Below are 25,254 nucleotides of genomic sequence, written 5' to 3' on the forward strand. Positions count from 1 at the left end.
CAAGGATCGAAGCTAGGGAGAGTCGCTTTAGTGAAGTTTATGATCTGTTAATTGACTGCAGAGGGAAGAGGGGCTCAGTGATGATGTTGATAGTGGTGGTGGTGTTCAGTATGATGAGGAAGGAAGTCATCCTGAAATACACTGAAGGGACATTGTGAGAAATGTTCTCTAGCTAAATGTTCTCTACCTGTGTTCCCGGTAAGAATAACTGTAGAAAGGCTTCTACATTGAAACCAAAAGGGTTCTACCTAGAACCAAAAAGGGTTCTTCAAAGGGTTCTCTCATGGGGACAGCTGAAGAACCCTTTAAGGTTCTAGATAGGACCTTTTGTTCTAAGAGTGTACCAAAGACTATCATACACTAGTACTCTCTTTGACTGAAAATGCTACTGCAGTGGTGTGGTGCCTCATTAAGATACTATGGAGTAGAAAACAGTTTTTATTAAAGAATTATGAACTCAAGCTGAGTCATGATTGAATGTTAATCAATAATCTAAATACAGATTGTGCTCTGTTTTATAGGAGAGCTGGAGATTCTCTATGACGGTACAGAGTGGCAGACACGTTCTCGCCAGGCACTTCCTGTGGGCATCACATGGGGTCCTTTCGAGGGGAAGATCGAAATGACCACAGCAGGAAGTTACATGGTAGGCTACTCAATAATGAACACTGTTTATGTTCTGGAGATGTGATATGAACGATATGACAACTATATTTGGATGGGTCCAAATATACAATGCATGTTGGCCCCATGTTTCAGGAGCTGAAATAAAAGATCCCAGAAATGTTCCATATGCACGAAAAGCTTATTTCTCAAAAATGTTGTGCACAAATTTGTTTACATCCCTGTTAGTGAGCATTTTTCCTTTGCCAAGATAATCCATCCATCTGACAGGTGTGGGATATCAATAAACTGATTAAAAAGTATGATCATTACACAGGTGACTTAAGTAATACTGTGACACTGGAGGGACAGAGATGGCGGACTGAAGATGGCGGTGCAAAATGCCTCATGAGAAATTGCAATATTCAATATCTAAAACTGACTAAATAGTAGTACTATACTGATCTATTTACTCATGGGCAATAGCATTCAAGCTGGATAATAACTCCCCAAAAAGGCGAGAGAAGTTTATTGATAAATATTACAAACACAGTCAAGGCCAAAACATGTTGGAGAGGAAACAGGGAAAAAACGGAGAACCAAACTCCAAGAGAAAACTACGAGATTCCTCGACAGACACCTATGATTTATGCTTTTCACCACCTGGTACGGTAAGAGTTGAAACCAACCTGCTAAAATCAATAAATGATAAGTTGGGTGTACTTGAACTTGTAAGCAAAGCGATGACGGCGAGCCTCGAAATGAGTGATGAAAAAGCTGTGACAATGTAGAAAGAAACCAACAAGCTTAAAGGTCAGTACTATTGAAACGGACATTAAAGAAACTTAAAGAGGAGAGAATGTTTCTGAGAGAAGCCTTACTTGGAATACAGACTCAATCTATGCAAGAATATCTGGTATTGGGTGAAGATCCTGAAAGTGTGTTGAAAGAATTCCTTTTTAAAGCACTACAGATCCCAGGCGATACTGTTGACAAAATCAAACTCGAACAAGTACCCTGTTTTGGACAGAGATATGAGTGCCCAATCGTTGCCAAATGTGCATTCTTTAAACATAAAATAATGGTTAAAAGCCCGGGCAAAAGACTCGCTGGCATGAAAATAAGAATGAATGATCAGTTCTGGAGGAAATTGCAGAACGGCGCAAAGTTCTGTACCCATTCTTCAAGGTGAATAGACTTAAAGGGAAACGTGTAGCTCTCGTAGTCGATAAACTGTACACTGATAATCAACTCTTCCGAGACACCAATCACTTCTCCATGGCTATTCTAAATAATGCAAAGTTTCCATAGAGGAGTCGAATAATGGAACACCCAATACTATCCATGGTAGGGATTGTAAAAAAACAACAACTGAAAAACAATAAAATACAACAATTGATACAAAAATAAACTGCAAATACACTATACCATTCAAGATAGGGAATGCTGTAAAAATAATTAGTATTCAACATTCTATTCTTAGTATTTATAAATAGATATAAGACAGCATTAGAATAAATATAAGGAATCTTCAAATATAAGGAACTGGACCACAAAAGTACTTAAAAGCCAGAAGTTAGGTAGAAATCAACATTGTAGGGATAAAAACACAGCAAACAGAGGACATAGAAGGCACAGTATGTGGGTATGTGCGGGTGTTTGGTGATGGAAGGTGGGGTGTGTGTTTTTGTGTTTGGAAAAGTGTGGAGTTAAGTGAGTGAAAAAGAAAAATGGTTGCAAATGCCAGAGCCCATGTGTGCGTGTCTGCGAGCAGGTGTTGTGGCAGAGAGAGCATTCAATTTTGTGCAGATATGGGATAAACATTTTAAAGGAAATTCTAAATATAGTTTATGTATTTATTGTCCTATCATGATGGAACAGTCCCTAACCCTATACACCCACCTGAGCGACCCACACACTCAGGGGAAGTCCTTATCTTTTTTATAGGCCTACTGCAAGTAGCCTATACGCAGCCAAGACAGAAAGACCAGAAACTCACTAAAACAGCACTGCCCCCCTCAAGAGTCTGAGCCTGCCTGGCAGTGTTGGTCCAACGAGGCCAAAGCCCCTAGATGGGTGAGCATAACGTATAAGGAATTTCTCAAAGCTGCTAATGAGAACATTGATGAACGTGTACCCAGCCGGTGAGAATTCCGATGGGGTGCCCCCACCCAGGTAATGGTAGTGCTGGCAACACTAGCTGCTGTAAACCATGGAGAGGGGGGTCACACTACGACAATCAGAGAGCGGGAAAATTATTGTGACCCTGGTAGCACAAAATAATCAAAAGGTCTGACTGCACAGAGATGTTTGGGGAAATGGTCACAACTGGGGACCAGCGTGTGTGTGTTTCAGGGTAGGGGGGTGTATTTGAACTCCATCAGCTAGGATTTGAAATTGGTTAATCAAATCTCCCCATTCTTGCTCAGTTTTGCATGCATGCTCAAACAGCTACAACTGTATATGCATTCACACCTCAAGTCTTCTCTTGCCGCCAAATAAAAATGTGATTCACATTGTTTTTCTTCACATTTTCAAACAGTCCATTTATATTTTCCAACAGGTGATGGGTGAGGTTTTCTTCTCGCCTGAGTAGCCTCGTTTCACTGCCAAAAATAAAATTCAACCATCTAGTGTTCAGCGAAATAACAACACAATGTCAAATGCAGGTAGCCTAGTCAAATAATTAACATCCAATCACATTACCGTTACTTTCTCGCAGGAATTCCACTAACGATCCGTATGTAGCCAAACGTAGCTGCTGCTCATGTTGGTATCTGTACTGATGGCGCAAAAGCCATGACAGGGAGACATAGTGGAGTGGTAACAGGTGTGCAAGCAGTTGCTCCCGACGCCACTTGGGTACACTGCAGCATCCACCGAGAGGCTCTTGCTGCCAAGGGAATGCCTGACAGCTTGAAAGATGTTTTGGACACGACAGTGAAAATGGTTAACTTTGTTAGAGCAAGGCCCCTGAACTCTCGTGTATTTTCTGCGCTATGCAATGATATGGGCAGCGACCATTTAACGCTTTTACAACATACAGAAGTGCGCTGGTTATCAAGGGGCAAAGTATTGACACATTTTTGATGAATTGAGAGGTGAGCTTAAAGTTTTCTTTACTGACCATAATTTTGACTTGTCTGACCGCTTGCATGATGATGAGTTTCTCACACGACTGGCCTATCTGGGTGATGTTATTTCTCGCCTAAACGATCTGAATCTAGGATTACAGGGACTCTTCACAACTATATTCAATGTGCGGAAGAAAATTGAGGCTATGATTAAGAGAAGCTCTTCTCTGTCTGCATTAACAAGGACAACACACATAAGAGCTCTTTGTCACTTCCCACGAGCCGGGTTGTGGCAAAAACTCACACTCATTCTTATGTTTAATAAATGTATCGTATAGTGTGTGTGTGGCAAGCTTACAATGATGGCAAAAAACAACATTTGAAAGTGCGCTGACCCTGGTGCTAGAGGAGGTACGCAGCTGGAGGTTGAATGTTTGAAGGGGTACGGGACTATAAAAAGTTTGGGAACCACTGGCTTAGAAGATAAGAAAAGACGATCCATATTTACCTGGCTAAAAGAAAAGGAAAATAGTACCTATTGTTTACAGGACACTCATTCCACTATTTTAGATGAAGTTGTGTGGAAAAAGGCCTGGGGAGGGGGTCTAAATATACTTATCCCATGGGCAAAGAAACTCAAAAGGGGTGATGATATTAATTAACAATAATTTTGATCCGAATGTGCAAGTTGTTCAAACAGATCCGCAAGGTAGATGATTCTTTAAAATATGTTATTGGACCATAAACAGATTTGTCTCATTAATCTATACGGTCCAAATAATGATAATCCACTATTCTTTGAAAATCTATATAATATTGTAACTTATCAAGCCTACAACAAGCAATACAAGACTATATTATTAAGGTGGGAGATTATAATACAGTTTTAAATACCTCAATGGATCTTGAAGGAAATCACACTACAAACCATCACTCTTATGCACTTAAGGAAATCTCGAATGTCATGGATATATTGGAACTACTGGATATATGGAGGCTTAAATATCCTGACCTAGTGAGATATACATGTCATTCTCGCTGGCACCAAACGTTTAAAAAGTGTTGATAAAGGACAGAATGGTCAGACCATCAGATAATTGTCATATACATTACTCTTACAGAATTTCCATGTTTGAGGATTTTGCAAATTTAATCAAAGCCCATTGGATGACAACATGTTTTTAACCAGGACAGAATCATTTATAACTGACTTTTTCTGACATAATATACGCTACCGTTCAAAAGTCTGGGGTCACTTAGAAATGTCTTTGTTTTTGAAAGAGAGAAAAAAAATAATAATTGTCCATTAAAATAACATCAAATTGATCAGAAATACAGTGTAGACATTGTTAATGTTGTAAATGACTATTTTAGCTGGAAACTGCAGATTTTTTAAAATGGAATATCTACATACAGTGGGGAGAACAAGTATTTGATACACTGCCGATTTTGCAGGTTTTCCTACTTACAAAGCATGTAGAGGTCTGTCATTTTTATCATAGGTACACTTCAACTGTGAGAGACGGAATCTAAAACAAAAATCCAGAAAATCACATTGTATGATTTTTAAGTAATTAATTTGCATTTTATTGCATGACATAAGTATTTGATCACCTACCAACCAGTAAGAATTCCGGCTCTCACAGACCTGTTAGTTTTTCTTTAAGAAGCCCTCCTGTTCTCCACTCATTACCTGTATTAACTGCACCTGTTTGAACTCGTTACCTGTATAAAAGACACCTGTCCACACACTCAATCAAACAGACTCCAACCTCTCCACAATGGCCAAGACCAGAAAGCTGTGTAAGGACATCAGGGATAAATTGTAGACCTGTACAAGACTGGGATGGGCTACAGGACAATAGCCAAGCAGCTTGGTGAGAAGGCAACAACTGTTGGCACAATTATTAGAAAATGGAAGAAGTTCAAGATGACGGTCAATCACCCTCGGTCTGGGGCTCCATGCAAGATCTCACCTCGTGGGGCATCAATGATCATGAGGAATGTGAGGGATCAGCCCAGAACTACACGGCAGGACCTGGTCAATGACCTGAAGAGAGCTGGGACCACAGTCTCAAAGAAAACCATTAGTAACACACTACGCCGTCATGGATTAAAATCCTGCAGCGCACGCAAGGTCCCCCTGCTCAAGCCAGCGCATGTCCAGGCCCGTCTGAAGTTTGCCAATGACCATCTGGATGATCCAGAGGAGGAATGGGAGAAGGTCATGTGGTCTGATGAGACAAAAATAGAGCTTTTTGCTCTAAACTCCACTCGCCGTGTTTGGAGGAATAGAAGGATGAGTACAACCCCAAGAACACCATCCCAACCGTGAAGCATGGAGGTGGAAACATCATTCTTTGGGGATGCTTTTCTGCAAAGGGGACAGGACGACTGCACCGTATTGAGGGGAGGATGGATGGGGCCATGTATCGCGAGATCTTGACCAACAACCTCCTTCCCTCAGTAAGAGCATTGAAGATGGGTCGTGGCTGGGTCTTCCAGCATGACAACGACCCGAAACACACAGCCAGGGCAACTAAGGAGTGGCTCCGTAAGAAGCATCTCAAGGTCCTGGAGTGGCCTAGCCAGTCTCCAGACCTGAACCCAATAGAAAATCTTTGGAGGGAGCCGAAAGTCCGTATTGCCCAGCGACAGCCCCGAAACCTGAAGGATCTGGAGAAGGTCTGTATGGAGGAGTGGGCCAAAATCCCTGCTGCAGTGTGTGCAAACCTGGTCAAGAACTACAGGAAACGTATGATCTCTGTAATTGCAAACTAAGGTTTCTGTACCAAATATTCAGTTCTGCTTTTCTGATGTATCAAATACTTATGTCATGCAATAAAATGCAAATTAATTACTTAAAAATCATACAATGTGATTTTCTGGATTTTTGTTTTAGATTCCTTCTCTCACAGTTGAAGTGTACCTATGATAAAAATTACAGACCTCTACATGCTTTGTAAGTAGGAAAACCTGCAAAATTGTCAGTGTATCAAATACTTGTTCTCCCCACTGTAGTTGTACAGAGGCCCATTATCAGCAACCATCACTCCTGTGTTCCAATGGCATGTTGTGTTAGCTAATCCAAGTTGATCATTTTAAAAGGCTAATTGATCATTAGAAAGCCCTTTTACAATTATGTTAGCACAGCTGAAAACTGTAGTTCTGACTAAAAAAGCTATAAAATTGGCCTTCTTGAGATTAGTTGAGTATCTGGAGCATCAGCATTTGTCGGTTCAATTACAGACTCAAAATGGCCAGAAATAAATGACTTTCTTCTGAAATTCGTCAGTCTATTCTTGTTCTGAGAAATGAAGGCTATCCCATTTGAGAAATTGCCAAGAAACTGAAGATCTCGTACAACGCTGTGTACTACTCCCTTCACAGAACAGCCTAAACAACCTGTAACCAGAATAGAAAGAGGAGTGGGAGGCCCCGGTGCACAACTGAGCAAGAGGGCAAGTACATTAGAGAGTCTAGTTTGAGAAACAGATGCCTCACAAGTCCTCAACTGGCAGCTTCACTAAATAGTTCCTGAAAAACACCAGTCTCAACGTCAACAGTGAAGAGGTGACTCCTGGATACTGGCCTTCTTGGCATATTAATAAAAAATAGATGGAATAGCAGTACAGATAGATACCAATAAAAGCTGTACCAATATCAAATCAAATTGTATTTGTCACATGCGTCGAATACAACAGGTGTACAACACCTTACCGTGAAATGCTTAATTACAAGCCGTTAACCAACAATGCAGTTTTAGAGGCACAGAATGCGTTAGAGGAAAAATAATAATATGTAATATATTATAAAAATAAAGCAAACTGGATGTTTAACATAGAACTTCATCTTTAACATAGAAATGCTACCAAAAATAATTTACTGAAACTTGTTACAAATGACGGAGTCACCCATGATTCACCAAACTAGATTTTGGAAGAGGAAGCAAAGTATTTTAAGCATATGTTTTAATTTCAGTCTCCTCCATCTCCATTAATCGAAGTTAAGGATTTTTTTTCTATTAAATAATGTAAAATGAACAACTGTACAGAAAGACTTATGTGAAGGCCAACATACAGAGGATGAACTTCTTGATTAAATTAAAGCCTTTAAGTCTGGGAAAGGTCTGTATGACATACCAGTTTTGATATACCAAACCTTTTGTTATGTACTCAGGATACCGTTAATTAGCATGTTTTAACCACTCCTATAAAAATGGTAGATAATCAGATACTCAATAATATGGTCTGATTTAATTATTACTGAAAAAAGAACCAAGTGGTAATTATAAAGATCCAGTCCATTTTAACAGTTGGAGGCCACTTACAATTCAGTGTTGTGATGCAATTTTTTTTTGCAAAATGCATAGTCCATAGAATTAAAAAGGGATTGTCAGATATTATTCATACTAATCAGACGTTTTTTTACATGGACGATGCATTGGAGATAATATAGGACAAGTACTGGAAACAATAGAACACTATGAAAAATCTGGGAAGTACGACTGGAATATTTCCACTTTAGAGAATATCTTATAGTTATGTATAGTAACCCTATATGTAAAATAGTAAATAATGGCTACTTATCATTAAGTATTAAACTGTCAGAAGGAACAAAACAAGGTTATCCACTATCGGCATATCTATTTACTATGGCCATCAAAATGTTAGCTATTAAAATCCAATCCAACAATAATATCAAAGGGCTAGAAATCTAGGGCTTAAAAAAAAAAAGGTGTCATTGTAGGATGATGATTCATGTTTTCTTTTAAATCCACAATTTAGATCCCTCCACAATATAGACCTAGATACCTTTTCTAAACTCTCTGGATTATAACCAAATTATGAAAAATCTTCTATATTACGTATTGGATCACAATTTTTGGGGGGCGGGGTAGTTTACCAATAAAATGGTCTGACGGTGAAGTATTCATATCCCGAAAGAAAGAAATTCTCACATTTTATTACAAAGTTATCAAAAATAGATAATATATTGTTACGATGGAAAGGAAAATACCTGTCAATTTGTGGACAAATCACCCTGATTAACTCTTTAGTCATGTCCCAGCTTACCTATTTGCTTATGGCCTTGCCTACACCGAGCGACTAGTATTTTAAATTATATTAGCAAAAAATATTCAATTTTATTTGGAATGGCAAGCCAGACAAAATTAAAACGGGCCTATTTACAGTTGAAGTCGGAAGTTTACATACACCTTAGCCAAATACATTTAAACTCAGTTTTTCACAATTCCTGACATTTAATCCATGTAACAATTCCCTGTCTTAGGTCAGTTAGGATCACCACTTTATTTTAAGAATGTGAAATGTCAGAATAGTAGTAGAGAGAATGATTTCTTTCAGCTTTTATTTCTTTCATCACATTCCCAGTGGGTCAGAAGTTTACATACACTCAATTAGTATTTGGTAGCATTGCCTTTAAATTGTTTAACTTGGGTCAAACATTTCGGGTAGCCTTCCACAAGCTTCCCACAATAAGTTGGGTGATTTTTGGCCCATTCCTCCTGACAGAGCTGGTGTAACTGAGTCAGGTTTGTAGGCCTCCTTACTCGCACACACTTTTTCAGTTCTGCCCACAAATTTTCTATAGGATTGAGGTCAGGGTTTTGTGATGGCCACTCCAATACCTTGACTTTGTTGTCCTTAAGCCATTTTGCCACAACTTTGGAATTACGCTTGGGGTCATTGTCCATTTGGAAGATTCATTTGCGACCAAGCTTTAACTTCCTGACTGATGTCTTGAGATGTTGCTTCAATATTTCTACATAGTTTTCCTACCTCATTATGCCATCAATTTTGTGAAGTGCACCAGTCCCTCTTGCAGCGAGGCACCCGCACAACATGATGCTGCCAGCGCCGTAGTGAAGGGCGACTCCGGCAGCGCCGTAGTGAAGGGCGACTCCGGCAGCGCCGTAGTGAAGGGCGACTCCGGCAGCGCCGTAGTGAAGGGCGACTCCGGCAGCGCCGTAGTGAAGGGCGACTACGGCAGCGCCGTAGTGAAGGGCGACTACGGCAGCGCCGTAGTGAAGGGCGACTCCGGCAGCGCCGTAGTGAAGGGCGACTCCGGCAGCGCCGTAGTGAAGGGCGACTCCGGCAGCTCTTGACTGACGGGCGGCTCCGGCAGCTCCTGACTGACGGGCGGCTCCGGCAGCTCCTGACTGACGGGCGGCTCCGGCAGCTCCTGACTGACGGGCGGCTCCGGCAGCTCCTGACTGACGGGCGGCTCCGGCAGCTCTTGACTGACGGGCGGCTCCGGCAGCTCAGGGCAGACGGGCGGCTCCGGCAGCTCAGGGCAGACGGGCGGCTCTGGCAGCTCCGGACCGGAGGACGACGCTGGAGGCTCCGGACTAGAGGGCGACGCTGGAGGCTCCGGACTAGAGGGCGTCGCTGGAGGCTCCGGACTAGAGGGCGTCGCTGGAGGCTCCGGACTAGAGGGCGACGCTGGAGGCTCCGGACTAGAGGGCGTCGCTGGAGGCTCCGGAATAGAGGGCGACGCTGGAGGCTCCGGACTAGAAGGCGTTGCTGGAGGCTCCGGACTGACGTCTTTCGTTGGAGGCCTCATGCCATGGATCCTCACCGGAGGCTTCGTGCCATGGATCCTCATTGGAGGCTTCGTACCATGGATCATCACAGGAGGCTTCGTGCCCTGGATCATCACAGGAGGCTTCGTGCCATTGATCGTCAATGGAGGCTTCTTGCCATGGATCATCACTGGAGGCTTCGTGCCATGGATCACCACTGGAGGCTTCTTGCCATGGATCATCACTGGAGGCTTCGTGCCCTGGGCCATCACTGGAGGCTTCGTGCCATGGATTATCACTGGAGGCTTCTTGCCATGGATCATCACTGGAGGCTTCTTGCCATGGATCATCACTGGAGGCTTCGTGCCCTGGACCATCACTGGAGGCTTCTTGCCATGGATCATCACTGGAGGCTTGGCTCTGGGAGAAGGCACAGGACTCACCAGGCTGGGGAGACATGCAGGAGGGTTAGATTTTAGCACAGGAACAGGACTCACCAGGCTGGGGAGACATGCAGGAGGCCTTGTCCTTGGCCGAGGCACCGGATGCACTGGACCGTGGAGGCGCACTGGCGGTCTCGAGCGCAGAGCTAGCACCACTCGTCCTGGCTGGATCCCCCCTGTAGCCCGGCAAGTGCGGGGAGTTGGAACAGGCCGCACTGGGCTGTGCTGGCGAACTGGAGACACCGTGCGTAGGGCTGGTGCAGTATACCCCGGGCCGAGGAGACGCACTGGAGACCAGATGCGCTGAGCCGGCATCATCCCTCCTGGCTCGATGCCCACTCTAGCCCGGCCGATTCGAGGAGCTGCGATGTAGGGCACCGGGCTATGCGTGCGCACTGGGGACACCTTGCGCTTCTCCGCATAACACCGTGCGTGCCCAGTCACTCTCTCGCCACGGTAAGCACGGGGAGTTGGCTCAGGTCTCCTACCTGAGTCCGCCAATCTACCCGTGTGCCACCAAAAAATGTCTGGGGCTGCCTCTCGTGCCCGTTACCTCGCTCCAATTCCTCGTAGTGTCGCCACTCTGCTCTAGCTGCCTCCAGCTCCTCTTTCGGACGGCGATACTCCCCCGGCTGTGCCCAGGGTCCTTTGCCGTCCAAACTTTCCTCCCATGTCCAGGAGTCCATGTTCCCAAACTGCTTGGTCCTTTGTTGGTGGGTGTTTCTGTAACGATTCTCGTCTGGTGAAGGAGAAGAGGACCAAAATTCAGCGTGGTAAGTGTTCGTCATAATTTAATTGAAAACTGAACACTACACAAAATAACAACGAGGAGAAAACGAAACAGTTCTGCAAGTTGAACAGACACTAAACAGAAAATATAACTACCTAGAAAAAAGAACATAGACTACCCACCCCAACTCACGCCCTGACCAACCTAACACAAAGACATAAAAAAAGGAACTAAGGTCAGAACGTGACAGTATCCCTCATATATATATGAGGGATACAACCATCCCAGCTCTGCAGATTTTGCTGCGAATGGTTGAAGAATTGCACCATTTACATGGAGCTAACTCTGCTGGGTGATTTAAAAATTCATAGTCAATCGATCAATAATATAATAACTTAGCAAAATTTTTTATCTTTAATTTAAAATCTGTAGAAACTATAAGAACAGAAAGGTTCAGAATTTTTCTAAAACATCACAGCACAGTTTAAAAATATGGCAAATAGAAATCAAAACTGGATGGTGTTCAGAGATAGATGGGAGGGGTTGAGTGGAGCTGAGGGGTGGGGTGGGGTGGGACTAAAAATAACAAGATAACTATTGTAAAATATACTGTGTCCGTAAAATGTATATACAGTAGGTTTGGAACTTTTGTATCACAGTACAGTTGAAAAATAATATGGCAAACAGAAAAACTGGATGGTCTCAGGAGATGGGAGGGCTTGAGGGTAGCTTAAGGATGGGACTAAAAACAAACAAAAGATAACTATTGTAAAATGTACTCTGTCTGTAAAATGTATATAATATGTATAAGCTGCAATTGGCACGCTGACTGCAAGAATGTCCACGAAAGCTGTTGCCAGAGAATGTAATGTTAATTTCTCTATCATAAGCTGCCTCCAACGTCGTATTAGATAGCTTGGCAGTACATCCAACCGGCCTCACAACCGCAGACCACGTGTAACACATCTAGCTTCTTCATCTGCGGGATTGTCTGAGACCAGCCACCCGGACAGCTGATGAAACTGTGGGTTTGCACAACTAAATAATTTCTGCACAAACGTCAGAAACTGTTTCAGGGAAGCTCATCTGTCTGCTCATCGTCCTCACTAGGGTCTTGACCTGACTGCAGTTTTGCGTTGTAACTGATTTCAATGGGCAAATGCTAACCTTCGATGGCCACCGGCACGCTGGAGTAGTGTGGTCTTCACGGATTAATCCAGATTTCAATTGTACCGTTTCAACCCTACCAGACAGATGTCAGACAGATGGTGTGTATGGCGTTGTGTGGGCGAGCGGTTTGCTGATGTCAACGTTGTGAACAGTGCCCCATGGTGGCGGTGGGGTTATGGTATGGGCAGACATAAACTACGGACAACGAACACAATTGCATTTTATCGATGGCAATTTGAATGCACAGAGATACCGTGACGAGGTCAACAGTGGGCCGTGGTCACACCAGATACTGACTGATTTTCTGATCCATGCCCCTACCTTTAATTTTAAGGTATCTGTGACCAAGAGATGCATATCTGTATTCTCAGTCATGTGAAATCCATAGATGAGGGCCTCATGAATCTATTTCAATTGACTGATTTCTTTATATGAACTGTAACTCAGTCAAATCTGTAAAATTCTTGTATGTTGCGTTTATATTTTTGTTCAGTGTAGGAGACAATCGTTGTGACTATCATTCCACCAACTTACTTACATTTTTTTGATTTCTGCAAAGTTAGAATATGTTCGCTTGTATTTGTTTGGAATATGTGTGTGTGTGTGTGTGTGTGTGTGTGTGTGCATGCATGCATGTGTACCCACGTGTGTATGTGTGTGTGTAATCTGCGCCTGTGGCAGGTTCCCCTCTCTGAAGCACGGTGGTATCGCTGGCCCATTGTTGTCGCTGCTGTCAGAGCAGGGAGAGGCCGATGCAGCCTGTGCTGGCCTGATAAGGAAAAGAGGATTCAGCCAGGCTGGGAAGAGCAGAATCAGTGGGACTTGAGGAGAGTGGACTACAGTGGAGTTCTCACTCTCCCTCTCTCCCTCTCTCTCATATTCCCACTCAGTCATATTCACGTAGACACAAATCTGGAACGTTGGACTTACATGTCCTGTCCAAGATGTCTTTGAAAGATTCCTTTGATGACAACATTGGAATGTACCTCCTGTTTAAAGTCCATCTTATTCTTAGAAATCCATTGGAATTTTTGCATTTTGAATACACATAATACAACTCTCAAGTTTATAGTATCCTAATTCAACATTATTTGACCAGTGAAAACATACAATACTGCATTAGGCATCAGGTTCCATAGATACTGAGGGATAATCAATACAAATGTGAACAGCCGCAGTCAAGCAGCTTTGAAGGTCTATCCTGTAAGGACGATGCTGCGGTATCCCATAGCTTAAAGCAAAGTTCTTTAGACTCCTCTGTGATAGAGATCATGAACGCCTGAACAGCCTCCGTTGGTCATAGATGCTTCTCTCACCTCCACCAGAAAGGCAGGCAGCATGGTACCGGCTGACGATCCGCCCGGCGAGGTATTTGGTATTTTAATAGAGTCCCCATTAGCGGTTGCGAAAGCAGCAGCTACTCTTCCTGGGGTCCACACAAAACATGAAACATGACATAATACAGAACATTAATAGACAAGAACAGCTCAAGGACAGAGCTATTACTGAACAAAAATATAAAACGCAACATGCAACAATTTCAAAGATTTGACTGATTTACAGTTCATATAAGGAAATCAGTCAATTAAAATAAATGCATTAGGGCCTAATCTATGGATTTCACTGGGAAAACAGATATGCATCTGCTGGTCACAGATACCTTAAAAAAAGGTAGGGGCGTGGATCAGAAAACCAGTCAGTATCTCATTTGACCACCATTTTCTTCATGCAGCACGACACATCTCCTTCACATAGAGTTGATCAGGCCGTTGATTGTGGCCTGTGGAATGTTGTCCCACACCTCTTCAATGGCTGTGTGAAGTGGCTGGATATTGGCTGGAACACGCTCAATGGGTGACATGTCTGGTGAGTCTGCAGGTCATGGAAGAACTTGGGCATTTTCAGCTTCCAGGAAGTGTGTACAGATCCTTAAGACATGGGGCTGTGCATTATCATGCTGAAACATGAAGTGATGGCGGCGAATGAATGGCACGACAATGGGCCTCAGGATCTCGTCCCGGTATCTCTGTGCCTTCAAATTGCCATCGATAAAATGCAATTGTTTTCGTTGTCCGTAGCTTATGCCTGCCCATACCATAAACCCACTGCCGCCATGGGTTATTCTGTTCACAACTTTGACGTCAGCAAAAATTCTCTAAAATGATGTTGGAGACGGCTTACGGTAGATATATGAACATAAAATTATCTGGCAGTCAGCATGCCAATTGCACACTCCCTTAAAATTTGAAACATCTGTGGCATTGTGTTTTGTGACAAAACAGCACATTTTAGAGTGGTCTTTTACTGTCCCCAGCACAATATGCACCTGTGTAATGATCATGCTGTTTAATCAGCTTCTTGATATGCCACACTTGTCAGGTGGATGGATTATCTTGACAAAGGAGAAATGCTCACTAACAGCGATGTAAAGAAATTTGTGCACCACATTTGAGAGAAATACAGTTATTGTGTGTATGGAACATTTTTGTGATCTTTTATTTCAGCTCAACAGTTTACATGTTGTGTTCATAGTTTTGTTCAGTGTACATACATGTAAAATGTTACACATAACCTACATATCAGTACATACTGTGCATACACACAAAATATCTAGATCAAATAGGGGAGAGGTGTTGTGCCGTCAGGTGATGCTTTATCTGGTTTTTCAAACCAGGTTTGCTTTCCACTTGAGCAATCTGAGATGGAAGGGAGTTCTATGCAATCATGGCTCTATATAATACTGTACATTTTCTTGAATTTGTTCTGGATTTGGGGACTGTGAAAAGACCCCTTCGTGGCATGTCTAGTGGGATAAGTGTCACAGATCTGTGTGTAAGTTGACTATGCAAACAATTTGGAATTTTCAACATATTGTTTTGTATAAAAATAAAAATGTATGCAGTCAGTCTCTTCTACTTTAAGCCAAGAGACTGGCATGCATAATATTGGTATTATCCCTCTGATTACATTGAATACGTTTTTCTAGGTCCTTCTTTGCAGCACCTGATCATATGACTGGGCAATAACGAAGTTACGATCAAACTAAAGCCTGTAATACTTATTTTGTGGAGTGTGGTGTATAAAAAGCAAAGCATCTCTTTATCACGGACAGACCACTTTTACAACCATTGAATCAATATGCTTTGACCATGACAGTTTACAATTTACAACAAACACCAAGTAATTTAGTCTCCTCAACTTGCTCAACTGCCACATTATTCATTATCAGATTCAGCTGAGGTCTAGAACTTGGGGAATGATTTGTACCAAATACAATGCTCCTAGTTTTAGAGATATTCAGGAATAGTTTAATAGTGGCCAACCATTCTAAAATGGACTGCAACTCTTTGTTTGGGGTTGCAGTGATTTCACTAGCTGTGGTTGCTGACATGTATATGGTTGAATCATCAGCATACTTAGAGACACAGGCTTTGTTTAATGCCAGTGGCAGGTCATTAGTGAAAATAGAAAAGAGCAGAGGCACAAGAGAGTAGCCCTGTGGTACACCACACATGTTTAACATTAGAGAACAAAATCCTCTGTGTTCTATTAGATAGATAGCTCTGAATCCATGATATGGCAGAGGTTGAAAAACACATACACTACCGTTCAAAAGTTTGGGGTCACTTAGAAATGTCATTTTTTGTCCATTAAAATAACATCAAATTGATCAAATACAGTGTAGACATTGTTAATGTTGTAAATTACTATTGTAGCTGGAAACGGCAGATTTTTTTATGGAATATCTACATAGGCGTACAGAGGCCCATTATCAGCAACCATTACTCCTGTGCTCCAATGGCACGTTGTGTTAGCTAATCCAAGTTCATAATTTTAAAAGGCTAATTGATCATTAGAAAACCCTTTTGAAATTATGTTAGCACAGCTGAAAACTGTCCTGATTAAAGAAGCAATAAAACTGGCCTTCTTTAGACTAGTTGAGTATCTGGAACATCAGCATTTGTGGGTTCAATTATAGGCTCAAAATGGCCAGAAACAAAGTACTTTCTTATAAAACTCGTCAGTCTATTCTTGTTCTGAGAAATGAAGGCTATTCTATGCGAGAAATTGCCAAGAAACTGAAGATCTCGTACAACGTTGTGTACTATTCCCTTCACAGAATAGCGCAAACTGGCCCTAACCAGAATAGAAAGAGGAGTGGGAGGCCAAGTACATTAGTGTCTAGTTTGAGAAACAGACACCTCACAAGTCCTCAACTGGCAGCTTCATTAAATAGTACTCGTAAAACACCAGTCTCAACGTTAACATTGAAGAGGCGACTCCGGGATGCTGGCCTTCTAGGCGGAGTTCCGCTGTCCAGTGTCTGTGTTCATTTGCCCATCTTAATCTAAGATATGGCTTTTTCTTTGCGCCTCTTCACTGTTGACGTTGACACTACTTTAAAAATCTTAGCTAGCAGTTATCAACATGAATCAAGTCGACAATCTTCTGGCAAATCCTTTTTAATCCTTGTCATATGAAGAGAAATAATAGATAAAACATACCGGGTGCTCATCGGCCATTGGACATAAACATTATACAACAAGTTGGAAATCGTAAATTCAACGATGAGTGGTTTGGAAGGAATCAGTGACAGTGGCTAACTGCAAGCATTGCAAAGCAATCACTAGCATGCTATTCAGTGCAGTGGCTGTGTGGTCCCAAATCTGGGATTAAATGTCTCTTTTCCCAGTTTAAAATGATAAACATTCAACATTAGCCATGCTGTCAATGAAGCATGATTTGTGCCGCGCTCAAAACAACTGTTAACTCAGAACTGTGAAAACTTGACTTCAGTGAGTTCAAGAAACTGGGAATTCTGGGAAAAACTAGCTCCGACTGGGAAACAGGTTTTGAACGGTCATCCAACTCAGAATTGTAAATCGGGAACTCGGGCTTCTTTCTAGAGCTACGACCTGAAGATCAATGACGTCATTATGATTCGACTTTGTTTTTTTCTGAGTTCCCAGTTGTCTTGAAAGCACCATAAATCAGGAGAATTCCAGACTTTGATGACAAAATTTGCCCATGAAGGACCGCCATGTCACCTTCCTGTTCAAGTGAGCACAACAAGTTGAGTCCAAAAATGTATTGTATGCTGCTATATAAATGATGTAATACGCCAGGGAGATATGTATACTGTACCTAAGAATGTAATACTAAGTGTATGTTGTGTTGTAAGCTGTTAGTAGCCCATGTGCTCACCCTAATAATTTGGTATATTTATTTTGCCAACTGTTCTGACTTGATGGTGCACATGTAGCCTATAACCTGTTTTATAGAATTGTAATCATCAAATTTTGTAAGAACTTTCATTGTCTGCTTATAGGCCCCCTTTATTTATCCTACCGTTTTGACTTGGTGTACAGAGATTCTGTCGCTGTACATTTCAAAAATGCTAAACAAATAGTCACTCATTAATGTCTTAAACGAAATTATGGATTGCCTCTTATCCGCTTGTCGTCCCATTATGCCATAGTTTTTTGTACATCTCAAATGTCATTAGAAACCACATTTGTTTTAGCAAGTCAGCCAAATCAGGTATGTTTTTCTAAAATGCAGAAAATGAGCCTAAATGAACTGTTTCGCTGCCAGACAAGGCTCCGCTGATAGCCAGGTGTAGCAGTGGTAAGATGGTGGGACTGCAGTTTGGACAGCTTTATGTAGGCCCCGTTTGTCAATGTTATACTCCAATTATTGTATCGTTTAGTGTTGTGCTGTGTAGTAGCTTTGCTTTCATGCATCCCACTTTTTATTTATACTTTGTTTTGCTCCACCAAGATTCACATGCTAAAATCGCCACTGGGTCATACTATGGTCAGTACATCCAATGGGTATGGATACAGCTTTGAGCAGAGTTCTGTAGCACTGGTAAAAATGTCATCAATACATGTATATGATATAGTTCCTGTACTGTTTATAAACACCCTGGTAGGTTGATTAATAACCTGAACCAGATTACAGGTACTGCTCAGGGCGAAAAGGGTCCATATCAGGGGATATCTTTACATGAGTGTTTTTATATTCTAGAGAATACAGACCATTTCCAATGCATGTTTTCAGTTTTGTGGACATGCACCATATTCTGACAAATCCTGAATCCAGATGTGTCTTTTAGACAAATATGATATTAGGATTCCTCGGAATATCACACATGGACATTTCCTATAAGGACTCATTCAATATCATAAGATATGTGACATCCTATTTTCTCTCTTAATGTCGATAAATACTGACTGTTTACATCAAATATCTGTGTTTTGTGAAGATATGAAGCTACACTACATGACCAAAAGTATGTGGACACATGCTCGTCGAACATCTCATTCCAAAATCATGGGCATTAATATGGAGTTGGTCCCCCTTAGCTCCTCCACTCTTCTGGGAAGGCTTTCCACTACATGTTGAAATGACAACATTTTCTTGCAATATCGACACAATTTAGATTCATGATTTATGCATTGACAGTTTGGAGTGGATCACAGACCAACACTACCACCATGTTGGATCTGGACTGCGATGGACCGCTGCTGACAACCCAATCTGCACCCATTGCATCCATCCTCCATAACAAACAGGGCAGACAGGGGTATTGAGAGTGCACCTTTTATTTTCTCTTAAATAAATAAGACATTTTCGCAAAGATTGGCCTAAGTTTGCATCTTTAGAGAACGTGTTGTGATTGGAGGTCTGGATTTGCTATGCTGCAGAGATGTGCTTTGGAAATAGCAACTTGGATTTAATGAGTATGTTTGCCTTTCCATGCCTTGTATAGCCTACTACTGTCACGGCTTTCGTCCTCTTCGTCTGAGGAGGAGTAGGAAATATCGGACCAATGTGCAGCGTGGTACGTATCCATAATATCTTTCAATAGAATGAATACAAAATACAAAAAAAGAACAAGAGAATCAAAATGAAAAACGAAACAGTCCCGAATGGTGAAAACACTGAAACAACCACCCACAACACACAATGGAAAACAGGCTACCTAAATATGGCTCCCAATCAGAGACAACGATAAACAGCTGCCTCTGATTGGGAACCACACCAGGCCAAACACATAGAAAACAAACAACCTAGAAAAAAGAACATAGACTGCCTACCCCAACTCACGCCCTGACCAACCTAACACAACGACATAAAAAAGAAACTAAGGTCAGAACGTGACAACTACTGAATATTGTGCAAATGTTTGCTCAGATTTGTCACCTTCATGTGAAGAAGCAAGATGATTTTCAGTGGCTGAACAGGTAAAATCTTTTGGCCACTGGATATTTCATGAGTTGGATTTAGCCCATTTTCGATCAGACATACGAGGATGAATATTACATCATGTAAGGATATCTGTTGAAATTATGCATTTTTTATGAATACGGATAGATAAATTATCAGGTAATGACTACAGATATGATACATTTCTGAAAATATGTGTATTTGTTCATGCCTAAGTATAAAGGCTTAGATACAGTGGCAAGAAAAAGTATGTGAACCCTTTGGAATTACCTGGATTTTTGCATAAATTGGTCTTAAAATTTGTTCTGATCTTCATCTGTCACAACAATAGACAAACACAGTCTGCTTAAACTAATAACACACAGACAATTATACATGTTTATGTCTTTATTGAACACACCGTGTAAACATTCACAGTATAGGGTGGAAAAGTATGTGAACCCTTAGATTTAATAACTGGTTGACCCTCCTTTGGCAACAATAAACTCAACCAAAAGTGTTCTGTAGTTTCTGATCAGACCTGCACAATGGTCAGGAGGAATTTTGGACCATTCATCTTTACAAAACTGTTTCAGTTCAATATTCTGGTGTGAACCGCTCTCGAGGTCATGCCACAGCATTTTAAACCGGGTTGAGGTCAGGTCTCTGAGGCAGCAAAGCAGCCCCAAACCATGATGCTCCCTCCACCATACGTTACAGTGGGGATGAGGTTTTGATGTTGGTGTGCTGTGCCTTTTTTTCTCTCCACACATAGTGTTGTGTGTTCCTTAAAAAAACTTAACTGTAGTATCATCTGTCCACAGAATATTTTGCCAGTAGCGCTGTGGAACATCCAGGTGTTCTTTTGCGACCTTCAGACGTGCAGCAATGTTTTTTTGGGACAGCAGTGGCTTCTTCCGTGGTGTCCTCCCATGAACACCATTCTTGTTTAGTGTTTTACGTATCGTACACTCGTCAACAGAGAAGTTAGCATGTTCCAGAAATTTCTATAAGTCTTTAGCTGACAGTCTCGGATTCTTCTTAACCTCATTGAGCATTCTGCGCTGTGCTCTTGCAGTCATCTTTGCAGGATGGTCACTCCTAGGGAGAGTAGCAACAGTTCTGAACTTCCTCCATTTATAGACAATTTGTCTTACCGTGGACTGATGAACATCAAGGCTTTTAGAGATACTTTTGCAACCCTTTCCAGCTTTATGCAAGTCAACAATTCTTAATCTTAGGTCTTCTGAGATCTATTTTGTTCGAGGCATGGTTCACATCAGGCAATCCTTCTTGTGAATAGAAATTATGTGAGTGTTTTTTAAAGGGCAGGGCAGCTTTAACCAACATTTCCAATCTCATGTCATTGATTGGACTCCAGGTTAGCTGACTCCTGACTCCAATTAGCTTTTGGAGAAGTCATTAGCCTAGGTGTTCACATAATTTCCCCAACCTACACTGTGAATGTTTAAATGATGTATTCAATATAGACAAGAAAAATACAATAATTTGTGTGTTATTAGTTTAAGCACACTGTGTTTGTCTATTGTTGTGCCTAATATGAAGATCAGGTCAAATTGCATGACTAATTTATACAGATATCCAGGTAATTCCAAAGAGATCACATACTTTCTCTTGCCACTGTATGTCAGCATGTTGACACATGCCATTTCCAGAGTTAGAAATATGTAAGCTAGTGCATGTGCATCAGGTGCGTGTCTTCAACGTATCTCATACGGTAGCAGGGAGATTTCTGAGGTCCAGATTGGATGCATGTCAAAACTGGCCCATTATGAAGAAAATCCTAGCTCAGTATATGAAATTAAGGACATGCACATCTGTAGCATGTCTACTCCTAATAAAACCATAGAACTATCCCAAAAAATATCATATCTGGAAACATATAGATAAAGATATCCTCTGATATTGACCCTTTTCGCCCAGTGCTGGTTACAGCAGCTTCATCTCAAGCAGAGTGCTTGATGAAAACCAATCTACAATATATTCAGGTCACCCAGAAAATAGACCTCTCTGTTAAGGATGATGTTGTTTCCTCTCAAGTTCTTGGCTCTCTACAGGACAGACATTTTGTCCTTAAACCTTAGGAACTTGACCACTATCGGCCTGGGTCTTTCACCTGGGCTGGTTACTGGTTTTCCACCTCGATCTTCCTATGGTCCATCTGGAGCTTTTCAGTGATCAATTGTCATACTTTCTCCTCAGACTCGGCTCAGTTCTCGTGTGAAGACTCTGGTATGCCATCCACAATGCTGTTATGACTCCTGGATTGTCCCTCTAGATTGTCTGTTTTCCCAGTTAATGTTAATAATGATTCACAGACAGTGCTGATGTCATCTCGCGTGGACATACAGTTAGGTGTCATATTGTTGCAGGTCTCTTTCAGGACATCCACCTCTCCTTGGGAGAACTGCAAATTGTTCTTAATGTCCTGGACCTCTCTGGTCAGATTGTCCATTATTTTATTAGTTGAGTCCATCAGTATTTGGACAAAGCTCTTGAAGTTATTTTCCTGTTGTTGTAAGAACTGCTTGTTTAAAAGATTCATCACCTGTGATAGAGACACACTGTCCTCTCCGTTACTCCCACCGGCTTTGGTTTTGGATGTCATGGTAGCAACGTAGGCTAACGCTGGTACTCCATGCAGTTCCAGACAGGGCAGGTTGCAGGGCAGATGGAAACAGCAAGACACAGAAGGGATTTGACAGCCACAAGCCTGGGACAATCTGTGACCCCAGCCACAAGGGATAACCGTGTCGCAGGCTGTGTGATGCTGAGGAGTATTTCTGTCTGTAATAAAACCCTTTTGTAGGGAAAAACTCATTCTGATTGGATAGGCCTGGCTCCCCAGTGGGTGGGCCTGGCTCCCCAGTGGGTGCAGCCACCCGATGTCTGCACCCCTGCCCAGTCATGTGAAATCCATAGGTTAGGGCCTAATGAATTTATTTCAATTGACTGATTTCCTTATATGAACTGTGACTCAGTAAAATCTTTGAAATTGTTGCATGTTGCATTTATATTTTGCTTCAGTATAGTAACTCATTATTATATATATATATATATATATATATATATATATATTAAAATATATATTTTTTTGAACACCAAATACAAACATACATATACATAAACATACATATACGAACAACAACTTACGAACAACACAAACAACGACAATATCCTCTGCCCAGACCTGCATGCTCACAACCTCATCCCAAGTGCCTGCGTTATTGTTTGCCACATGGCCCTAAATTGTATCTATTTGTTTTTCTCGGTCGCCCATGCTATTTCAATATTTCAATAATAAATCATTCGATTTTTCCATTGTGTTAAGGACGGGAGATTGAACAAACCTTTTCAATAGAACACTTTTTTAGAGTGTTCTATTGAAAAAGTTTGTTCAACCTCCCTCTTCAAAACAACAAACCGTGCTCTCCCTCGTTCCGCGTTGCCTCTCAGTGAATAGAAGGAGAAACATGGAAGACCTGTATCCAGTTGTTGTTAAAAATGGAACCGTGATGCTGTTTCCCTGGATAAGTAGTGAGAAGCTAGAATGACATATTGAAGACAGCACGTTCCTTATGTGGAGGACGACCTCCCTGCAGAAAAACAGCCCAGTCTGACCATGAGATGGCAAGCCACTGCTGCTGCTGCTGCTGCTGCTGCTGAGGCCTGATAAGTGTCCCTCTACCGCCTCACCCTTGCCTCTCATCTCCCCCGCCCGGTGCAGTGCCAGGGCCCTAAAACAAAACGCTGTCAAATTAGCCAACCAGGTGACTGAGAAGAAAAATGGCAGCATTCAGCAGAAATGCAGATTTTGGGCTATTAGGCTAATGAAAGATTAATGCTATAATTAAATAAAAATGTCTGAGAGCAAATTTAGAGAGCTCTTTCTTCCATGGTTGAATATAGCCAAATCTTTTGTTAAAATAGTTGCTAAAAATGATCCTTATGGGACATTATAATTCACATGATTTTACGTATAGCTATTATCGATATGATACATCTTGCTCATCTTATTGTCTGAAGTGGACAGCTGCCTGCAGATCCATGTCATCATCTAATGACATGCAAATCTATGCATCAGCTGGGTGTGACACATTCAGTCACAATGGCTCAGGAGGAGTTGAATGCATTCAATTGTACTGACTAGGTACTGACTAGGTATCCCCCTTTCCTTTCACTTTCCCTTGTATGTATGCAGAAGAATTGGATACTTAAAGCTACAGCCTGGGATCTTGAATGTGTTTAATGATCATTTCAATTCTTGATATAGAGTGTAGTCTGTCACTACCGTTTTGTTCTTTTTCGAATAGCAGAATGTAGCTTTAAAACCAGTTTGATCCGGGTTGTATGGGAACAGACCCATTCTTCCATCTCCTAGAAGCAGTCATTGATGGTATACCAGCCTATTGCTGAACATGAGGTAGAGATCAGCTCACAGAGATACATTGGAACTTAATGCCCTGACCTGATCCACTCACTGTGATCCTAATCTCGCGGTTGAAAGTTCACGTTAGATTGAACAGTCGGGCCAAAGTCTAGAAAAACCAAAAATCAATGAGGGTTATCTTATCATGTGAGTCAACTTGTTGCTGTATTGATTTTCATTTAACGACAAGGTTCCTAAAACCATGGCAGAGGCTGCGACTGAAATGGCACCCTCTTCCATAGAAATACATTAAATGTGTTATTTTTAATTACACGCACTCTTCCTTATACACATTCACTATTCCATTGTCCAAAAAAAGTGCACTATATAGGGAATAGAGTGCCATTTCGGATGCACCCAGAGTCTCTACACTACGCACAGTTGGATATAGATCACTTCACTTCAAGGATGCCCAGTATTGCTGTTTAGCTCAGAGGAGAGGGTCAACTTGTTACAGATTAGGAACACTTACATTTAGACAGAGAGTCATGTGTCAAGCAGTGGTATTATGCCTCTGTCTCTGAAAGCACATTAAACCACTCTTTATGAGAAATTACATACCATATCTGAACTAGGCAGGAAGTGAAATATAGTCCAAGATATTGACACAATCATTTATCCCTGCATTGTGATCTGCAGCCCTGGGTCACTCTTTTGAAACGCACACCAATTCTTTCGATTCTTTCCCTTCCCTGCCAGTCTTCAGGAGGCAGCGGCGATCGTACAGATAGCGAGGTACAACGTGTCTAAAGATCACTTCTCATGCAGCTCTCCTCCTTTCTTCTTCTCCATCCGAACTCTCTTCGGGATTCTAAAGCACCCTGAAGGACAAGAAAATTCAAAAGAGCCCCGTAACCCCATTGTCACCGAGGACAAATTCGAGTGACGGCCTAGGCCTGGGCTGTACCCCATAAGACACTCCCCGCCACACACACCACACGCGCCATGCTTCAATCTCACTGTCAGGTCAACTGAAAAAGACTATGGAAACTCACTTTCCATGACAGCGACAGGCCTGATTGATGAAT

The 25,254-nt window shown here is 41.8% G+C and overlaps 1 protein-coding gene across 2 annotated transcripts in view; it reads left to right on the top strand.

Annotated features, from left to right (window-relative positions):
* LOC139554480 (zinc finger protein ZFPM2-like) overlaps nucleotides 1-25,254 on the top strand; it is a 104,713-nt gene that overhangs the window by 46,648 nt on the left and 32,811 nt on the right. For both annotated transcript variants that reach the window (XM_071367293.1, XM_071367294.1), the window contains one exon: nucleotides 522-646. In XM_071367293.1, coding sequence (XP_071223394.1) covers nucleotides 522-646 — 125 coding nt within the window. The remainder of the gene's footprint in view (nucleotides 1-521; nucleotides 647-25,254) is intronic.

The sequence above is a fragment of the Salvelinus alpinus genome, chromosome 26 (genome assembly GCF_045679555.1).
Source record: "Salvelinus alpinus chromosome 26, SLU_Salpinus.1, whole genome shotgun sequence".
In the NCBI taxonomy this organism is placed as follows: Eukaryota; Metazoa; Chordata; class Actinopteri; order Salmoniformes; family Salmonidae; genus Salvelinus; species Salvelinus alpinus.